At 41.7% G+C, this 22100-nt stretch overlaps 1 protein-coding gene across 3 annotated transcripts in view; it reads right to left on the reverse strand.

Moving 5' to 3' along the window:
• znf638 (zinc finger protein 638) overlaps positions 1–21064 on the reverse strand; it is a 32494-nt gene extending 11430 nt beyond the window's left edge. Inside the window, exons 1-8 of one of the 3 annotated variants that reach the window (XM_080838909.1) lie at positions 9052–9132; positions 7383–7514; positions 2450–3986; positions 1449–1510; positions 1268–1306; positions 760–1148; positions 394–605; positions 140–277 (exon numbers count right to left, since the gene is read on the reverse strand). In XM_080838909.1, coding sequence (XP_080695035.1) covers positions 140–277; positions 394–605; positions 760–1148; positions 1268–1306; positions 1449–1510; positions 2450–3775 — 2166 coding nt within the window. In that variant the 5' untranslated portion in view covers positions 3776–3986; positions 7383–7514; positions 9052–9132. Of the gene's footprint in view, positions 1–139; positions 278–393; positions 606–759; positions 1149–1267; positions 1307–1448; positions 1511–2449; positions 3987–7382; positions 7515–9051; positions 9133–20329 lie in introns of those variants that run through there. The other 2 variants (XM_080838907.1, XM_080838908.1) reach the window with 2 other exon arrangements.
• Between the last annotated feature and the right edge of the window lie 1036 nt (positions 21065–22100).

Here is a 22100-nt window from a genome sequence, read left to right on the forward strand (position 1 = left end):
AAATCAATACAATCACATTTAATTTGAAGATTTCAAAAGTATTTGCTGATAAAAACATACCTCAAAAAGCAGCAAATTATTGCATACTGTTACTGTAATAAGTCCTTAATAACACAACTTGAATACTCTCATTTAATACCTCTTCAATAGCCTTAAGCAGGAAAGCATTGTTTATCTTCCCAAAAGGCTGGATGGCCTCTACAAGCTCCTGGTGGGTAGTTTCGTAGGGCACTCCTTTGAACCGGAGGAGGCAAGCCGTCCCAGGACCAGCCTTTCTCTTAGGATTCAAAGACATGAAGTATCACACATTACCATCAAACCGCTGCAGAGAATTACAAAAAGAACAACCTAATGTTGTAATGTGGTGAGTGTTGCCGATGCCGCATGCTATACCTTGGAGAAGTTGGATGTGGATGAACTGCTGGATTTGGAGGCCATGTGCCTGTGGGGAGGCGAAGGAGACCGCTTGCGGCCACCATCCCTGGAGGAGGAGGATGAGCCTGCGGCGGCAGCACTCTTCTTCTTGGCCAATTCAGCCAGTAGAGCTGGAGCTAGAGAACTCACCACCGCCTCCAGCGCACTGCTGTCCTTGATGTTCAAGCCAGCTGCAGAGAATGGGTAGAGGATGACATGCAACGTGAGTGGGGCTTGGTAGCAGCTGCATACAATAGGTGACAGGTGAAATATATAGTTTGGGGTGGGGGTAATGAATAAAGGCAGAGTTGCTGCTAGGGAGATGTGAAGAACTCCTGCTCTTACCAGAAGATTCAATGAGCTTCTTGGCCAATCTTTCACTGCTGCTGGACCTCTGGCGCCGATGGGGACTGGGCCTCCGGGGGTTCGCCCTGTGACCAGAGCGGGGTGGAGAGCGCCTGCCGTAGTTCCGTGGCGAGGGGGACCTGGAGCGGCGGGACGGAGGGGAGCGGGAGCGCCTGCGGCTGTGGGAGCTGGGGCTGGAGCGTGACGACCTCCGAGGAGAGCGGCTCCGGGAGCGCCGGTACTTGGCTGGGCTTCTGGAGCGGGAACGAGGCCGGTGGCCGGCGGATCCATGATGCCGTCTTGGACTAGGAGATCTGGTCCAAGAATCAGACCGGGAGTTGGAATGGCGCTTAGGACTGCGGTGTTCCACAGACGGTTTGGGCTCATTTCTAAGATAAGGTGGTAAGAAATAGTTAGGAATACCCAAAGTATTCAGCAAAGGAAATACCTGACAGCATGACAAAAGCTGTAAAAATGACAAAGAAACCAAAGTTCACAAGGTCGTTACCTGGAGACGCTAAGAGTTTCCACATTCCATTCAGGATATCTGCAGACAGACAGCAGGTGACCACCATTACAAATGTAACCAACACAGAGAAATTCCACATGTAGCCACCGACAGTTGGAACATCTTGTGCAAACATTACCACGCTCTACAACCTTTCCACAAGTATCCACTTTGAACTTACTGATTCCTGAGACGCCGACAGCTCTCAATATGAAGACTCGTGTTCTGATGCTCTATCCAGTCCTGCCAGACAATTACACAAAAAGTTGAACAAGTCACATTCATTGAGGAGAAATGGCAAAGCATCTCTTGGCAATCATCATACAACAGAATCACTTTTTGTCACAGAATTTCTTGTCGAGTCAGTTAAGATCCACTGTGGTGGTCAAATTTAGGATTGGATTGGAAGGGAAAGGCATTGCGATAAACAAACTGTCCCCATGCAACAATGTGTAACCAACTAGAGCTAATGCAACCCGTAACATTTCGTTTCTAATCAACATGATTATTAATTGATTATAATAAACACCATCAAATTAACCGACAGCTGTGGTTATTGACACTAGCTCCTGAGCAATATTCACTGATGCCAGAGTCTATGGAATTTAGTCTCCTCTTCAAAAACGTATCCGTCTTCGTATCCCCTGAGTAAAGCCTGTTAGCACAGTTCAACTCTCTCATATATGCAGAATCTCCAGGTATTTCTAAGGAAAAGTCCATAGTCTTCAAAGTTGCGTCCTTCACACCACCAGCTGGCTTGTCAACTTCATCTTCGGGATGATGTGAATTCTCTCTTCAGCAATGTTCTTGAACAATATACGTGTGCATCACCTGCACATATTGTTTTATTGTACAGTCTTTGTTTTACTTCTTGCACATGAACTCAATTGGTATTTAACAAAAAAAAATCAATACAAAAAAAAATAGCAGAGAGGTTTCATATTTCACTCACAGGCTAATACAAAATAAAAAAATAAATACATATATAAAAAAAATATCCCAAAAAGCCCATCAAAAATAATTAGATCTAAACCCTTTTTCTGATTTTGTTTTTTAAACCTCTTGGAGACAGCATTTCAAACAAAATTTACTACCATTGTCACGATTTTACAAACAAATTTATTTTCGCAAAGTGAGTGGTCAGTTCTTAAATAAGGCACTAAAGGAATGGTAGATACTCACCTTAATCTGGACACATTCTACGTTACATAGAGAGCATGTATGTGGAAAGATTCTTGGGGTGGCCGCCGAGTAATCGTTCATCATAGTGGGTGTTGGGAGCCGCTTCATGCTGGACGGGTTGCCTGGAGGAGGGAAGGCTGGAGGCCATGTGGTGGGCTTCGGACCTCCACTGGCATCTCCCAGGACCATCATACCAGCTCGGGAACCAACGGCATGGGTAGGTGGCATGGCCACAGGGCGGCTGGGCGCAGCAGCAACAGACTTGGGTGCTGGATCTCTTCCAGGCTGGGAGATGGGCTGAGCTGCTTTGTGTTCAGGACCGGCCAAGACATTTCTATGGTCCATCGGAGATGCTTTTGCTGAAATGGGCACTGCTGGACTTGTCTGAGCACGCCTTGTCATTTCTGTTCCACCAAAAGATGATCCAGATCCTACTACCTCTCTCGGCAACTTTTTTGGAAGTGGATCTCTTGCATAGGAGTCTGAGCTCTCCTCTGCATAGCCATATTTACTTGAGTGTCCATAGTCAATTACTTTGCTCTGTCGAGGTTCCTGTCCCCTGTGATCATGATCGCGCGGTGATCGGTCATCAGTGTCAGGTATGCTCCGCTTGGCCTTGCGAATGCGGATGTCTCGCAAAATGAAAGGCAGATTGTCAGGTGTAAGTTGATCGTCAGGGTAATGGCTGAGGAGCTCAAGGTCCTCATTTGAAAGGCCAAAACTTGCGAGGATGCTGCTGGCACTCTCTGAGGTGTAGCGAACAGGACGTGGACCTGTCTGGCTCTCAACACCGCCTCTTCCAGCACCAGGACCGCTTCCAAACCCAGAGGTTTGAAATAGTGAGGAGGATGACGAGGAACGATCCAACCCAGAGGACGTAAAATTTTTGCTTGGGGGCTGGTAGGACGACCAGTCCGGCGAGGACGGTTCGTCTATTCTGCCAGATCCCCTCTGCCCAGGAAAACCTCCAACTTCTTCCCTTGAATCCTTGTACAAGCGTGGGTCAGCTGGCTTTGGCTGCTGGGGCATAATTTGGCTAAGCAGGCGAACTTCCTCTCGGGCTCCTCGAATGTGCATATCTATGGAAGATTCCATGTCTTGGGACATTTGTGGTGGACGCTGGCCCAACGGATAGCCCATCTGCTGAGGCCTCATTGAAGACATCATACCCGGCGATGCTCCAGACATGGAGCCAGCACCAGGGCCGAGGCGAGAGCCACCCATGTCCATACCAGGCTGACCACCAAGGCCATACTGGTTGGATACCATGGACCTCTGAGTACCAGAGAAGGAGCCCCCACCAGGGTTGTACATGGGGTGAGACATGGAGACCTTCAGTAGGTTGAGCAAAGTCTGTGCAGGTGATGGGACCGCAGTGGCGTGAGTGGCAGCAAGTGCATTCAACTGGTGGAGAGCCAACTGGGTCTTAATCTGTGCCAACTGTAGGGAAGCAGGGGGCAGGAGAGGCAGGCGCCCCAAGCCGCCAAAGGCGTTCAACGGATTTGCAACAGGAAAACTTTCCAACAACAATGCAAAGCTGAAAAGGTTGGAGAAAAAAAAACAACATACAGACAGGGTTACTGACTCCGCGTCTTCACATCCGAACAAAATACTGGCAAAAACGTGGGAATTGTTTTCTCCTCGCCCATTCACACACAATTTTATGGCTTCGAGTCACTAGCTTCTGCAGAATGTAACTGGTGATTCCACATCTTCACTGAAGGGAAAAAAAACAAGCAAGCAAAAAGCAAACAAAAAACAACAGGACAGACAGAGGAAAATGACACATTGGTTCAAAGAACAACAATCTTACAAACTTCATGCATGTTTTTTCAGTGAAATTTGCAGGATGGCAAAGTTGCTGTTAATGTAGGCTTATCTGGAGTATGTGGACACCCCTTGATTTGGCCAAAAACAGACTACAGGGACCTGTTAAGGCAGAGCTACAGAGAAAAGGAGGTAAATGAACTGCAGGTAGGAAATTAAAGTTTTTTTCTCTGCTCCGCCATTTAAATTTAAGATGAAATCCACAAGGACTTTCACACGCAAGTAGAATGCAAGTAGAGTAATAGATCCCAATACAGATTACTTTTACTCACTGCACTGCCCACTGCCTCCTTGTGGCTTACTGTGACTGACAATAACCAAAAGCATCAACGTTCACTTAATACTGCATTTCCTGTGTAGCCTGGTAAATGGCTGCTTATATCATCAGAAACAGTCTTTTAGCTTTGAGCGTCAAATCATACTTCATAAAGAGAAACTCAACAGAAATACTTAGTTGTATCGACATGGACAACTGTATTGTTGAGAAGTAAAGTACAAACTAAGGGCCGTAGTCTCCCATGTCAGAAAAAGCATGTAGCAATGCACTTTTCAGCCTATGTGTATTCTCTCTGACATCTGTGAGTCTGTGATTTACAGTAAAGGCTGCCATTTAGACAGTAAAGCTCTTTGGGTGGAGCAACCCCAAAATATGGGCGTTTCTCATGTAAATACCATTTACACATAGTCTGCCCTTGACCACAAGGCAAAACCCCATATTGCGTTGAGCCATAACCCACTACACTTGTGCAGATGCCACGAAAAATTACTAGAGAGCTACATCCTCTGCCAGTCATCATCAACATAATTGACAGAATCACAGAAAGAGTAGCTCTCTCCTGCAAAAACAACTTTTCTCAGCTGCCTGAAACGCCTCATTAGAATTCCAGCCTTTTCCTCTGTTACATGATGTGATCGCGTAACACAATCCTTATTGCCCAATGAGCCGACCAATCAGGCTCATCGGGGAGGGGGGATTGAATAGAGACGTTCAGTATTAGAAATATTGTTTATCCAGTGTTTTTGGGTCATTGAATCTATTCTAGTAGACCACAAAAATAACACTGAAAATTAGCTAAGAGGTCCCGTTTAAGATCACAAATCTTAACACCTCAAATACACTTCATAAATTGCAAATGTGTGAATTGATTAAATTACATCTTTGTTAGGTTTATGTGATAAACAGAAAATCTAAGTCTGGTTTGTGGTTTCAATGGATTTTTAAGACTATCACAAGATGAATGCAAAAGTCCATGTTCCACATTTTCCCAATAGTCAAAACAAACAAGGTTGTGACTCAGCTTACTTCCATTATAAATAAATCACGCCTTTTTCATGAGCCCGCCCTTCATTCTGAATTTCATCGCTGTATGGGTGACCAGTGTGTTTAAGGGAGAATGTTGGAACTAAAATGTGCATAGCTGGCGGCACACAAAAGAGGACTTAAGTGCGAATGGGAAAATACGGCCCCAAAATACATCACCTCAATCAAGTACTAGAGCAGTGGTTCTTAACCGGGGTTCGATCGAACCCCAGGGGTTCGTTGAGCCACTCTCAGGGGTTCAGCAGGGGTCAAGACACACGCAGTATAGCCCGGTTCACACTAGCAATGTCGGGCCGTTTTTATACATACGTACGTTTTGAAGAAATCATATTTTATTTTTCAAATTACGAAGGGCTCGGCGAATGCACTGATGAAGCTTGCAGGGTTCAGTACCTCCAAAAATGTTAAGAACCACTGTACTAGAGGGTTCACTGCCAGGAATTTACAAGATAGCACTGTTACTGTACTGGGCTGTTCTAGAATATAGTGCTGTGGCACTGTATAATGTTTTAAGTTCTGTTGAGTCATTATCAAAATTGAACATTAGGATATTAGTCTAAATGGTAGACTAGATTACCACCTAGACTACTTCCCACTATAAACATCAAGTAAGAAAACTAATGTAAAAAGAGGTCCATCGACAAAAAACAGATGCAATGTCATTGTTTAGTTAGGAGATTATACCGTTTGTACTTTACAACCTAACAATAAACAATTCATCCACTGGATGGAGGGGGTCACATAGTAAAAAAAAAGTATCGAGTCAATACAATTCATTATTGATTCTTGAGGCAACAAACCAGTGCTTGCCAACACCGCATAGCATGATTCAAAACTGGAGGATCAATATGTGATCTAGCTACTCAAACACGTCTCGAATGTACAGTAAAACAAAGTTGAGACTCGAATTTTATTGGAATGCTCAGTGTTATATAACATGATGAAATTTCATTTCCTGGCAGAGCATAAATGCATTTTGTATAGAGATAGACCAACATATAGATTTTGCCGATCGGTCGATTCCTATTTTCTGTATTGAGTGTTGACAATATTATTGGCCCTTTACTCTTACACTAAAAGATATTAAGATGTTCTAGACAAATGGTGCTGATTAGTTAAGTTATTTGCTCATTTTTAAACCTTGCACAGATAAAACTGTATTGTTTCCTTTTGAACTATGAATATTAATACATCAACTGAATGAATCATTACACCTTGAATAGCTAAATTTGGGCTACATGATCTACGCTCATAAATATTACAGGACATTACATAAATACTATGTTGCATATAGTTCTGTTTTCTTTCACAAATACATTGTTGTCCACCCTCTGGACAAAAGACTGATTGCTTCTTTGGGGGGTTGCTAGGAAACATGTCTCAGCTACCACCGATTCAAACATTGGTAAGTCAGCAAGAAGTATGTGGTAGGTGTCTGCTGCCAGTGGACAAATCCTCTGATATATTTACAAAGGTTATAAAATATTAAACAAAATAGCATACACAACATGCTCCTAAGACATGGCGTTATTATCTGATGCAACTATATGTATGTCAAAGTTAAAAGTAGACCTATGCCTTTGAGCTTTAGCAATGACACAAGTTTACACAGTCACACTCCACCACAGTAAGTCACAAATACAGCTTAATGTCTCACTAACATCAGTGCCGCTTCAACAAAATCAAATAATAATAAATCCTTCATGTGTTCCTGAGCTTACACTCTTCTAACTGGTCAGCAGACACCAGCAATACATGCTTTTTTCCAAGTAAAGCAGAAGTTACCTTTGACCTTATTGCTTGCAAATACAATATGGTTCGAGAGATGTCAACAGTCGTGTCCAGATGCTAACAGTGAGTTTTTCTCTCACCAAACTGCCGTGAAAGCGCAGGATCACCAAGGTTATCGATTCCCACCTGGGAACAGTGATACAACAGTAAAACAGTCGCTCTCTTTTGTAAACCGTTATTACCACAAACCATTTCATATTCCAAGTGAGGAAATGCCAATGTAAATTATCATGAAAAGGTACACTATAAGGTTTTTCAAGTACTTTAGATTGTTTTACATCTTACAATGCACTATGTGGAGTAATTTCATCTCTTGGCTTTCGTGGTTTCGTGTGTTTGCTTGAAGTTAAACTTTCGTTTACATTTTGACAAAATTAGGAATCATTCATAATTTGCACATAAGACCCTCTCTTCCTTGCTCTCTGAAAATATATTTACAAATTGTTTCAAAGAGTAGACCAGACCTATAGCTTTTACAAACTTTGCTCTCAAGAACGGTCAGGTCAGGGTCCACTTGTTCATTTTGACTAATCCCTTTCTAAGCTTCTCTACTGTTCCTCCATCACATCGCGCCGCAATTTCATATCTAATTGACATTTTAACGAAAATCTATGGATATTGGGAGCGAATAGCTAAAACGTGTGGATTACATAGACAGAGTTCGCCACTACCCCCATTAACGCCCTATTTAATATCCGCCTTTACAATACACACCACAGGAAAGAGGACGAGTACGAGTCGTCGTGAATAACACAAAGGGAATACATGTAAAGTAGCTGGATGGTGACTAATCCGGGTTCATTATAAGCAAAGCAAGTTATGACTGGTTTAACGATGCAAATTTGGCTACAAAGGACTTTCCTACTTAATGTCATAATCGAGATGTGATACAGCCAACACTGGCTAACAGGTTATTATACAGTATTACCTGTTAGCCACTGTTGGCTGTATCAAATATGGCTGTATCAAATATACAAATATAAAGCCGGTTCCCAGACAGTTCAACAGAGATATGCACTGAGGTTTCACAACAGAATGCAGTCAACGTGGTGTCCTCATTTGACACTGGTCGCCTCTTCAGTGCGAGGCCAAGAGTGACGCGTGATTTACCTCAATACTTTCATATTAGTTAATATTCCTCCATTAACCACGATTATTCACCCAACTGCTTGTGCTTACAAATACGTAAACCAAGGTTGATTGGTGGAATGGCTAACATCAGACGTTGTGGCAGCACTCAATGATACGTGAGGGATAATGTATAGTACGCCGGTCGTTCTTATAAAATAAATCGCGACAGGACGAAAGGGACCCCTAGGCGCAGCGGAGCTAGCTAACGTTAGCTTGCAAACCAAACTATTGATACCATTAGCGTCATCCTCTCAAAACATAGCAATGATGACTATTATGAAGTTCCTTATGTATACACACCACGTAAAATTCGCTTCTCAACACTGACATAACGTGATGTTCATTCTTCCCATACCTGAACAGACAGAGGCCTTGAACTAGCTAACTGCAACTAAACTTCCACAGAGCACGGGTGAAACCAGGCAGCCATCTTGCAGTGCCTTGTGGGTTTTTGATTAAAAAAAAGCCAAGCCGTATCAGTGCTTTATAACAAAATCAACGAATCTTTGTTTTCAGTCTCTTAATAACATACCTCGTTTAAAGTAAGTATTACGATAGAGCTGAGATCCTTGCCAGTCCCAAAACTTGAACGACACAGTAGCTTCCCTGTTTCTCGGTGCGTATGAAATCCCGCCCCTTGTAGACGGTGTCGTCAATCTTTAGTGTCTGTCGTGCTACCGATGGCTCTGTGAAGACTAAACAAGCTGATACCAGAGAGTGGTTTGAAATGTAAACGTATGTCGTTGAAAGAAAAAACAGGTCAGGAAGAGCAATCATGACCAGATTCTCCCTTCAGGCGATTCATTCAAAGTTACTGAACGATCACATGCTAACAAGTGACTTGAAAAAGCAGTAACGCGCTTTATCTATCATGTGTTTTTATTTTTGTATTTATATCTTATATATATATATATATGGGCCATTCTACCGAATTGATGCAAAGTCATGTCGGATATATTTTGAATTTTTTTATGGTTTATTCCCAAAACTTTGTCCGTATGTATATTGTACCATATCTAAAGTACACATATCTAGTAAAAGAACAGTCAAGTTTTATATTGTATTTTCAGAATGTGTTGGAATGTTTTTCCTCTTCCAAAAATTGTCACTACCGAAACATCACATTTACTATAGTAAAAAAGTATTATTTTTGACCTGTTCAGATTGTGTTTCCTTCCATTCTCTGAAGAGTATTTTTACAAATATTTCTTGAAGGTTTTCACAATGAAATCCATAGAAATGAATTTTTTACCAAATTTTCAAGTTCAATTTATCTGTTTCGGTAGTGACTGCACTGTTTCGGTAGTGACTGCACTGTTGGATGGATGTTCATTTTCTCTCCCAAAATCATCCAAAAGGTGCTCTGGGCCGCCCTTTAGTCCACACAACACATTTATTTAAAAATGATGGGATTGAACTACTAACCATTTCATTTTGTCACTACCAAAATCATCTGGTCACTACCAAATGTTTCGGTAGTGACTGTTTCGGTAGTGACAATTCTAGCTAACTTTAAGCATAAATAAAGAATTCTAGCAAGCACACGGCTTGCAAACACATCTTTGAAGAGGTGAACACACATACAAACATAAGATTTTCCATGAAACCCCAAAAGGTTTACTTAATTGAAGAAAACATGCGTTTCGGTAGTGACAATTCTTAAGGTTACACGTCGATTTTCAGACTTTGGAACACTTATATAAAAACTATGGGATTTAGCTACTTACCATTCAACCATGAGGGACAGAGATGCAGTGTCACTGCATGGTCAAAAATGCAGAGTCGTGGCTAAAACACAGGCTCAGCCAATGGACTAAAACTCTTGTGTTTCGGTAGTGACATGAAAACTAGGGACATGATTTTTTGAGTATAGTAAATTGATTTAAAAATTAAACCCACAATAAATCTAAATATTCCAAGTTCTGTTTCAACCCAATCATAAAGATCTTTGAAATTAAATCATTGAAAAAAATCTAAAAAAATTGAAAAGTGTTATTTAAAGGCATTGAAATTTAGATGTCAGGGTTGGGGACAGCTACTTCCCAATAGAAAGTACCCTATAAATGATGATTTTGTATATATTTAGCTTATCACTATCTCATGTAATGCATTGGGTTTATATAGACCATAACATTTTCTAATTAAATATCTATGCCTAAGTACCTAATTGTTTTGTAAAAAGTTTTTATTGTTGAGGGACTGCATATTACACGAATTCGGTAGAATGGCCCATATATATATATATATATATTCTAAGATGGACTGAACCTTTTGGTATCCTGTAATATATTCTACCACGAGGTGGCAGTATCTTCTAAAACAACTTTGAATCTGTTGCAACCCCAAATTTTAAGCCCCATTTTTTGTATTCGCCTATATTTCGTTTTATTTTGTAGGAGCATGTAATTGCTTTACTGTAGCCTGTAGAGAATGTATAGGGCTAATATATAACATTGGATATTATTTAGGAAACGGCATGCAATATTCAGAACGTATCTAGGCCCACTGACAGCCTGTGACAGCAAGATTGAGGAGGGTGATGACAGTAATAACACATGAAGAGTATGTCATCTCAGAAATGCAGAGGTTATGGAGGTCTGGTTGGTCCCATAAACATCATATTGCCGGCATTGCATAAATGCACCAGGGGTCACACACATTCCTCAATACACATGCACTGAATTAAGGAGGACACCCATGAAGCTGTTGTAGTTTCTTTTTCACACATTTGTGTCCTTCTAGTAAGCCACCCTCTTCTCCTATTCATTGTCTTTTGATTTGTTGTCTCAAATATCTCTCAAGTGAGTGAGAGCTTTACAGATTATTGTAGTTCCCTTATTCCACATAGCCTACGTACCCTATCGCAGAGGAGACATGTGGAAAGTTGTTATAGATCCTAATTTCAAAGTTAAAAACTCAGCTTATAACATTGGTGGTTTGGGGGCAGTATTTTATCGAGTTTTAGAGCAGTCTATAATGTGATTACTGTTGTGGATAGTTTGAACTACTCATTGGTGCATGCTACACTTAGCTATCCTGATCCTGAGCGCAGACTTCCATCTTAGAATGTGCTGAGGTTAACAGTTGCTAAAGGGGTCATTTTACTTCATGACCTCATCAACAGGATTGGCAGGAAGCTTGCAGTGATTTGACCTGCATGGCAGATCTGAAACCAGAGATACAAGCTGGATCTCTATCTAAGGAACTGGTAAATGTCACACTAATCTCAAGCGTTTTCTCCATGATGTGATGCTTGAAGTTCAATACCATAGTAAATAAGTGATTCGTTACAAAGGTTTTGATTCTTTGCCATTTCAAAGTTCATCCCCTGTTTGTACCTCATGGTTGGACATTCAGTTCATGCTGTCTACATCTTGTGCATGGAAGAGAAGTGACACGTCAGTAAGATACCTCCGGGATCTTGTAAACCTGCACCTTGAGGTACACCTTGAGAAGTAGCACACGGAAAGGTGTCTCTGGCCAACTGTAAGCTTTGGTCCATGGGAAGTTTACACAAATTCAGGTCAGCTGGCTCTCTCACAACCAACATGAGACATTAATAGTTACAAATGAGTAATCCGATGAGGTGACACTGTGCTGAATGAAAGTGTCCTTTGAAGCCTACGCTAAAGGTGAAGTCTACAAAATTTCTTGTAATTAATTCAGACCCCACAGCTCCAGTATTACCCAGCAAGCTTGCTGCTCTGATTATTTGTTTTTAGACACTGAAGTTGTCACATTTTGAATGGTCAAATCAATTCTTCAGAAGGCTATTTTCTGTGGCCATCACCAAAAGCCCTATGAACTCCAGCCTCTGTTGCAGTGTGTCCATTATGGTAGGGCTAAGGTTGAGCACAGCAACGTGATCCCCCCCAAACCCATCCATACCCACAGAAGAGTCTTTCTGGCACTATGATTCGAGTGTCTCTGCTAAAATGTAGAAAAACATATGTATTACTTATTATTTATTAGTAGTTTAGTTTCATTAAATCTAGGATGAATCTCTAAGTGGTATTTTTGATCGGCTGAGTCTGAGATTATTCAGTGGAATCTCAGGTTTTAGGCTCACTTGGGATTTTTACAACAACCTTGAGCTGTATCACCAGGGGAATATCATCTTTCCCCTGGGACAGCCACACCTGCCTTTCACTGCTTTAGTGTCTGTGTGTTGTATGACTGGCTCACACATCTTTAGTCCATCTTCCAACCACAAGCACAGATGCCCAGCGGCCTATATTCAGAGGAGTCAACGAGTATGATGAATCAACAACCTACTGCTTTCATAACTCTGCCATGACCACCTTCGTGATAGCCTACAGCTTAGACACATACAGTATATTCAGAGGAAATTTGAAAGAATAAAACACAAAACAAGCTAAATTAGCTTTCATTTTGCTCTGAATTCTGGCTGGTGTTTTGGACTAATATCGATGCAGTAGTAATTAAAATTCAAATTATATGTGATTAGATGACAGGGTTGATTTTTTTCAACCGCAAGCCCTACTGGAATGGTCCGTGAATCTATATTGTGTCTGTTTCACACTGAAGTATGGCAGATAAAGAGCATAAATGTTTGGAGAGCTCCAATCACCAAAATAGGTTGAGATTTTAATTTAATATAAGGACAATTTCTTTCCTAGTGACACTAGTGAAACATTAGTCAACGTTTTAGAAATAAGAGGAACAAAAGGGATTTAACCCTGACAAATGCTGGGTTAACTGTGTGCTGGGTAGACTGTGTCTATATGTGAATATAGTCTCAATAAATGTAATGTTTTATAACCACAACCCACAACGCCACACCTTGACAACTTATGTCCTCTTTTTTTGTTTTTGTCCCTTTTCAAAATTTGAAACTCCTCTACTTCTGCCAATTCCACAGAGCTCTGATATCCTGCGTCTGCATAGTGTGAGACTGTTATCACTATCAAAGCCAAGAAAAACTGTAACAGTAAGCAAGACGCTGTTGATAGACAAATGGCCACAGAGCGACCAACTGATTGATTAAGCTGGAGAAGTGGTGGAGAGGGAGCAAGATGGCAAGAGACAGACTGGAAGAGAGCAAACAAGACAAAGTAGGGGAGGGAATGAGAACATAAGTTTGCATGAGACAGCCCTTTTATACACCTTCCAGCCCCTCCAGGTTCAATCCTTTACACAACATTATCAGGAAAGTACTATTACTGTTAGGAGGACTGATCTTGCACACTAAATGTAACATTCCAACATTGTCTTTCACACATAGCACTTGTTTGCCAGTTGTCAATTAGTAGGATAGTGTTTTCCAAGGCTTATATTTCTTAGTCTGTTTATGTCTGGCAAATGGAGTGTGCTAGGGGCCAGTTAGCACATGTTTAATCAGACATGATGACAATAAACTGGAGCCTGGAACCTAAAGTGAATCATGACAACTGCAGTCTTGTCAACACTGAAAGCTCATCAGATGGTACAAGTCACACGCAATCAAGGTCTGATTTCAGGGGAAGTGACAGAATTAGTGAAGAACGCTCTAGGCTTCATAGAATAACATATCCCTGGTATTATATAGTACAGTCAGGTCAGTTCATATTAAACCAATGGAGGCAACGGGCGAAGGCTTGAACATATATATTTAATTCACACTGGCCTAAATTACTTCCTGACTGGGAAAACGTCTGGTCTAGATGGGGTTCAAGACTCCCCGCTGTTGAGGTATGGTTTCGTCACGCTGTCGCCAGGAGAATGCTCCTCTCAGCACCTCATCTTCTATTTCAAGACCTCAATTTGTCTGCACCTTCCATCTGCCCCACGACACCACAGCCAACCCCAACCTGCCCCACGACACCGCAGCCAACCCCCAACCCAAACTAAGCGTCTCAAAATTTTGCTGGTGAGCCATTTGCCTGTAACACTGTCCCTAGATATGACCACAATCTCTGATGATATCAAACAGTCTCGTTTTAGCTCCTTCCACACAAGCAGAAAAAAAAGAGTGGGCCAGATTGGTTCTCAATTCTTGGTTCACGGCACAAGCACAAAACACTTGATCTATTAAAGGCACAATATGCAATTTGTTGCTCTTAAAGTTTAAAAAAGTTAGATTGCTATGAGAGCACAGACAGATCTGTGGCTCATGTATGATGTTTAACCTATATAGTGCTGCTACTGCTTTAGTCTGGTTTGTGGTTTGTGGTGAGTGGTGATGACACAACACACTTTAAATACATCAGTGGCTCACTAAATTACATACAGAGCCTACAGCATTCTCTTTCTACATGAGCATGTGTGTTACTGATACTTGTCATATGAAATGTCCTTCAGTTTTACAAGTATATCCAACACTTTCAAGAGTTCACTTGCAAAGCACTACCCCAAAATAAATGTACTGCCAAAAGTGAGGATTGTAAGGTATTGTAAGGTGACTGTCTCTGAAAAAAGACTTTCACAAGACACAAGAGAAACATTCCATTACATATACCTAGAGAGGGCAGTATAAAAAATAAAAAATGAATGAGTAAATTAAAGAAGTATGATGATTAATTAATCATGAGAGTTAAATAAATAAGTCTGTACCAGATATAAAATATATATTGGGACAATAAGACAAGGACACAGAATGTCTTTCACCCAGTCCTTAACCCTTTGATTCGGTCGGTGGCTGGGTTAGTTAAGATCATGCACTGTCCTCCACTGTCCCACTTCCTGACCCCTTTTTTTCTCTGACTGCTTCCCCAGAGCTGTCAAAAAGAATCGCCTGGTGGGAGACAACTCTGAGATGTGCTGTGGTATTTTCATAATTGTGTGGATGATTGGAAAGTGAGACTTATCTCTTATTTGTGACCAACAAATGTCAGAAGTAATCAGTCCTGCCTTGCATAATGTGTAATATATGATTAATATTAAGCAATAAATAATTCGCTTTCACACTTTGGGCTATTATTACTTACATGCTGAGCCCTTTCAGGTTCTGTTATGAGACTTTTCCTAATGACCACAGCTGAGGAACCGGCGTAACCTAAATCATAACCATAAGCATGAGCGAGTGCAAGGAGCATGAGCATGGCCATTTTGAAAATAGATTTTCACTCTCAACATGAACCCAGTATCCACATTCTTGGGTGTGATCAGTATGTTTACTGACTGTTATAATTGGTATCAGAAGACCATAATAATTCTTACTTACAAGGGCTAAACAGCAACCCTTGAGACAATTGTAGCGTTTCAATGTTTAAGGGTTGCACAATAGGAGGCTTACATAGAGAGGGACATCAAAAATATGCATACACACTTAGGCTTGCCTATGTTTGCACGCACACACACACACGCACGCACACGCACACACACGCACACACACACACACACACACACACACACACACACACACACACACACACACACACACACACACACACACACACACACACACACACACACACACACACACACACACACACACACACACACACACACACACACACACACACACACACACACACACACACACACACCTACATAAACAAACCACATAAGCACTTGGACAGGCAATCGTAAATCTTGTTTGGAGCCCAGTTTTAGAACTTGCTCCTCTAGAGGTCACTTTATTTGTGTGTCGGATGTCGTACACGAGGGAATGCAAATAAACACTGTCAATGAGTTGGTGTTTGGGGATTTAGGGCTAGGGCTACAAGCAAGATTACAATAAGCTCCTGAAATGCATCATTACAGCTCCATTGATTACTCAGCCTGTGTGTGTGTGTGTGTGTGTGTATGTGTGTGTGTGTGTGTGTATGTGTGGTGTGTGTGTGTGTGTATGTGTGTGTGTGTGTGTGTGTGTGTGTGTGTGTGTGTGTGTGTGTGTGTGCGTGTGTCTGTCCTGTGAGATTCCTGCAATTATCAACTCTAAATTCTGCCACAGCATAAATCCCTCTGGGATCTCTACAGGGAGAGCATTGGTCCGGCTGGCCTTCACTCTGCTCAGTGGTGCCTTGACACCCAACATGTGTTATGATCGACAGCCAGTGTGGTGAGAAAGAAAGACAACCATTGACATATACAAGCATATATATGCAGCAACATGGTTTCACAGATGCGTGGAACACTGATCTTATGAATCCAGCTAGAAAGTGCTAATTAAGTCATAGGGTCCAACGGGACAGAAGCCATGCGAATCCCGACCCAAATTTGGACAGATCAAAGATAGCTTAGCTGACATCAGAGCCTCATAAATCGACTGTTTTAAACAGGCTCTATATTAAGACTCATACAACCGTCAGCTGACAACCATACTATCTGAACATAGCGGGCGGTAAGAGGAGGAGAGAGCACGGACGACTTGAAAATTCCACTCTCACTTCAGCCAGAGCTCAGATATGGCCTTCACAGAAGTGCATCATTATTAAGACTCTCTCTGTTTGGGCAGACTGACAATTAAAAGTAAATATCAAAAGAAAAGTATACGTTTTTTTTAAAGCATATTGTCTTCATGGCATAAACAGTTATAACTTACAAAACAAAAGCTGAATGTATTTTGCTGATTTAGATGCATAAACTGGATCAATATGGACAAATATAAATATAATTACAAATAAAATATAAATTCACACAGTCACAGCCACAGGAATGACATTATTACATTGACTCTGACAGCATGTAATGGCTTTAAGCCCTTGGTTTGACAGTGGTTCCAAAGCAAACAGACAGGCAGAGAGTTTCCTAGGGTTGAGCCGAGTGGGATCACCATTAGGGCTTTAAACCCATCGAGGGGATCAGGGGAAGTGATACAACACTGGCAACCTTCCGATTCCCCAGATCAGCACCTCTATTAAAACACCCCATCTGTGAGTTTGAGGTTTAGGTTGTCCTTCACACTAATATTGGTGATCAAGAGCGGTGTGAGGTTAATGATCACAAAATAACAATTACGTACTACAATTAATCAGTACTTCAGTGAGATTTAAATGGAGAAATTGTGATCTCAACTTCTTCTCAGAACAAGACCCACAAACCATAAGTAGTTGGGGGGGGGGGGGGGGGTCACTTTCATCAAGCCACTGTCATGAGATGTGCCATAGAAAGAGTGAGTCTTATAGCCAAAGTCTTTAAATCTGTATGTGCTGGCCTGTCCTTTAACTTTTTATGTGAGGGATTAGCATGTCAGTTCTATTCAGGTATTCCAGGACTGAGGACCATCTTCACCAAGAGCAGCAGCATAACTACACAGCTAGATGGATACATCATGGCAGCGTAGTTTAGTCAAAAGAGAACACTACTACGAATAGCTTAAACCATCAGTACAAAATCATTTGTACGTGTGAAAGTCATGTTAGTCGCCGTTGATGATTGTGTCAGTGAAAATAATTAATAAAGATGGTGATGATGATGATGATGATGGTGATGAAGATGAGGAGGAGGAGGATGACTATGAGGATGATATTGATGATGATGTTGATATTGATGATGATGATGATGATGATGATGATGGTGATAATGATGATGACAAAGATAGATATGATGGGATAAAACTTCTACACAATTCTACAGAATAATCTTGTTTTGCACCTACATCATTATCTTATATGTTTTAACAGACTTCAACACAGTGAAGGCTTAGTGAATGTTTAGGTTGTCCCTGGCCAAGACATGTTCACAGAGTAAAATACCCCTTGTAGATCTCCGTAGTCTCCAGCACTGTCATGTCACATTACACACAAACTGAACATCTAGGACATCAGGGGACAGTGACATTTAGACTCCATGCAAACATTTACAATTAAAACTATTATAAAAATTCCCTTATACGCCACTGCCCAGCTATAATAACAGGCCATTCATAGTTCTTCAGGTAAACTCCATGTGCACCTCTGATGTTTAAATGGTAAGGGTCTAAGCAGCCCCAGTGGTGAAAGCGTTTTGATGGCTGAGGTGTGACCTCTCCCTGAGAGGATACATTATGCGATTGAGACTGGCCTACATCCAATCTTCCATTGGATCACATTCTCCAGAGCAGCCTCGGGTCAGACTGGGAGGAAGAAGGGCTTTTGTCCCTCGCAGAGCTGTGGGCTTGAGACAGAAGCTACCCTAGAGATGCTGGGACAATGATGGCCTTTTATAGCACCACACACACCACCTAGATCCCAACAAAATGAAAAGCTAAAGTGTAGGAACAAAGTGTTTCTTACTCATGGAAAGAAATGTGCAAGAGGCACCAAGATAGGAGATTTCACTAGACTAATGTGGAATTAGAAAGGAGATTGGAGGAGAATAAATGTCAGAGTATGTCACAGGAGCAGACTGCACTCTCCTCATGTGACCCAGGACTGATGCCAGCTCGCGGCAGGGGGGACCCTCATAGGGACTGTGGCTTCTAATCATACACCGTACTGGAGACATCTTCAGATTTCATCAATGTGAAATTTGAATGCTAGCATTTACGACCAGTTTATCGAAGTACAAGTTGAGAACAGGTGGGGTTTATGAGAAGTGGGGGTTCTGAACGTCCTTTGCTGTCAATCAAGAGAAGGACATACACTAAATCATGTTCCACCGCATCTGCAATGTTACCACTTTACCAAAATAATTATAACAACCAAAACACTCGATAACTTACTTCCCCACACCTAAGTGAAAACTGCTAGACTACTCACTTTGTAATATTTTCTTCAGATTATCTACTTCAGACGACCATATCCAGCCTCCTTCAGATGGCCCAAGCAGGATATGTTATTATATCAGGGAACATCGACTGGTTTTGTAGTTCACAAAATCAAAGATGCAACACACACTTAAGCAATATAGCACGAGTGGGAGTGGGGTAGGTAAGGGATAATCCCACGGGTGGTGTTCGGCCGTAGCCACCGAGGCCGCAGGCCGAGTGGCGTAGGCAACAACATCCGTAGGATTATACCTTACCTACCCCACTCCCACGAGTGCTAAATAACGCGATAGAACCCAATTGGTTTATAAACACACATACACAATGTGAATAAGCTCATGATCTTCAAACAGTTATGTCTTTCCACATGGTCCTTGCTCATCCTCATAAATAAACCAACTCATTTTACCTCACACACTTGCCTAGCAGTGTCAACAGGGACATACTGTGCTGGGGAACCAGATTAGACAAAGAAAGAGTGAAGGCTTACTGACCTGTGTCTCAATCATCTCATGAAACACCACTGAGACACTAAGCCTTTCAGAGCCGACCTCAGGGCTCTCAATCAAGTAGAAACAAACAGGTGGAACAGTATCATGTCCCAAAGCCATTCCATTGTACTAAGAGTGCATATTACACTTGGTAATTGGATTACAACACTTCATACAATAGCAAACTCTGTTCAAAATCTCAGTGATTTGTTGTTGGATACAAATTTTCACATTTTAGCATATGGAAAAGTATAGGAAAAATGTACTTGACCGGTAGTATAAAATACATACCAGCCTACTGAGACAGAGAGTGGACTGTGAGTCCATCCAAATGAATTTGTCACCAGTTAAGTGGATTGCAGAATAAAAGTCATAGCCATCCGACACAAATACCATCAAAACCTGGCAAACTTCACAGACAAGAAATGACACATCTTCCGGGAAACGAAACATGCAATCAGATTGGGGGGAATCAATATATGACAAATACAGTGACAATGAAGAGTAAACATAAGACACATATGTGAAATGATGGAGACAGGGGAATACATAGCAGGTGTGAGACACAGACAATGCAGGTGGCTCAAGAACACATCCACACATTAGTGTATTAGGAAGACATGGACATGGGACAAGCCATAGTGAGGACGTCTTATTCATATATGGTGCTGCTCAATTGGACATCATACCACAATTCTCTGAGCTCCGACATCATCTGCAGACCCCAGGCCCCATGTTCACCTCCAACTTACCGGGTGGCAGCATGAGGTTTAGCAGTAAGGATGCAGTTGTTGGTTGCAACTCTGTTGATGGGACCAGTATTAGTAAAGACAGAGACTACTCCATCCTGAGCGCTCTGTCCCTTTCTGATCTCCAGCATCTCTTCTATCCAGAGTGGAGGGGGTGCACAAGGGAAGAAAATGCACCCCTGCAGTCCTTACGTCTCCCCTTGTCCCTGAGGATGGTGTCTTTAGCAGAAACGAGCAGACTAGGGTAAATGTCCAAAAATCCCACATGCAGAAAAGGGACTGTACTGAAAACTCTCAGCAGTCCAAGAGCAGAAAGCTTCAAAAATCTTGTTAATGGCGCTGACACTGAAAAGAGTAAGCAGCTAGACACCCGGGCGGGTTGAGGAGGACTTGGAGTTGGTGGAAACACAATGCCAGAACACAAACGAGTGTTTGGAAAAACAGTTGCTGAGAATATGTGTATTCCAAAAGATGAATATCTACTCACGCAATACAGAAAAGAACGCTTCAGTCTGCCTCGTGCCCTTTTAGGCCATTCAAAATTTTAAAAAATCCACTGGATCTTCTTAGACCACTTCACAAGGAAATCTACACAGATACAGAACACCACTGAAAACGAAAAGTACTCCACATGGTTCTAAAGGCTTGACTCTACAGAGAGCAATCGATGTTGATCCTGGAAGAACAATTGGAATTCTGGGAGGATTTTTCGTTTGCTACAGCACTTGTTACCCGATGAGGGCAGCTGGTGGGGCCGTAGGGAATGCCACCATGCCATGTGACTCCGTGGAGAGAGGTAGGGTTGCCCCGAGGGAGAGGGAAGGGAGAGGGAGATGGAGAGAGAAATCCAACAAGGAAATGTGAAAGAGCAATAGCAAAAATGTACTTCCTCTCTCTATATATAGATCTTTATATAGATATATAGATCTTACACACACTCTTTCCCTTTCTGTCTCCCCTCATCTCCCTGACTGTCCCTCTTTTTAAAGCAATTTTATCGCCCCATCTCTCGGATCAAATGGTCTGTACTTAACTGGGTGACTCCATGCCTCTTTACTCGGGCTACCATGATCATAATCTACAATGACATGTTTGAATTATTCACCCAATTTAAAAACTAGGCAGTCATAACAGCCCACTCTCCCTATTTCACCCGTGGAAGGAGATATGAAGATGGTAAGGCTAAACTGTTTAGTAGTCTGAGGATATCTTTTACACCATGGTAAGGGCCCAGATCTAATCGGCACTAGAATGTTTTCCTATCCACAGCGTCTATTCAGCTGCCAGCAGAGGATTCGGCAGAGCACTGATCCTAGAAAAAAAAAAAATAATAATTTCAAATTCCCACACACTCTTTTGCATCACCTCAGACTTTTATCTGTCATTATAGCTGACTGTCACTTATCATGTTATGTTTAAAAATGATTATTATACAGATATTGAATCAGCTGTCCATTTAGTTACAAAAATACATTCATCTCTCGAATGAAGGCAGGCAATCCTGTTTGGTGTTTTTTTTTTCAACGTCCAACAGAACAACGAGGAGTTCTTTTTATCAAATGATTAAAACGTACGAACGACATAAAACGACGCTTAGCACATAAGCCTAATTCGTTCATGTTCTTTGTAACGCTATTGCAGGACATTTTAGGATGATTATTACCACTGTAGTTCTGCGATGAAGCACTCATTTATACACTAGGCTAGTCTT

The sequence above is a fragment of the Sprattus sprattus genome, assembly GCF_963457725.1.
Source record: "Sprattus sprattus genome assembly, chromosome: 5".
Lineage (NCBI taxonomy): Eukaryota > Metazoa > Chordata > Actinopteri > Clupeiformes > Clupeidae > Sprattus > Sprattus sprattus.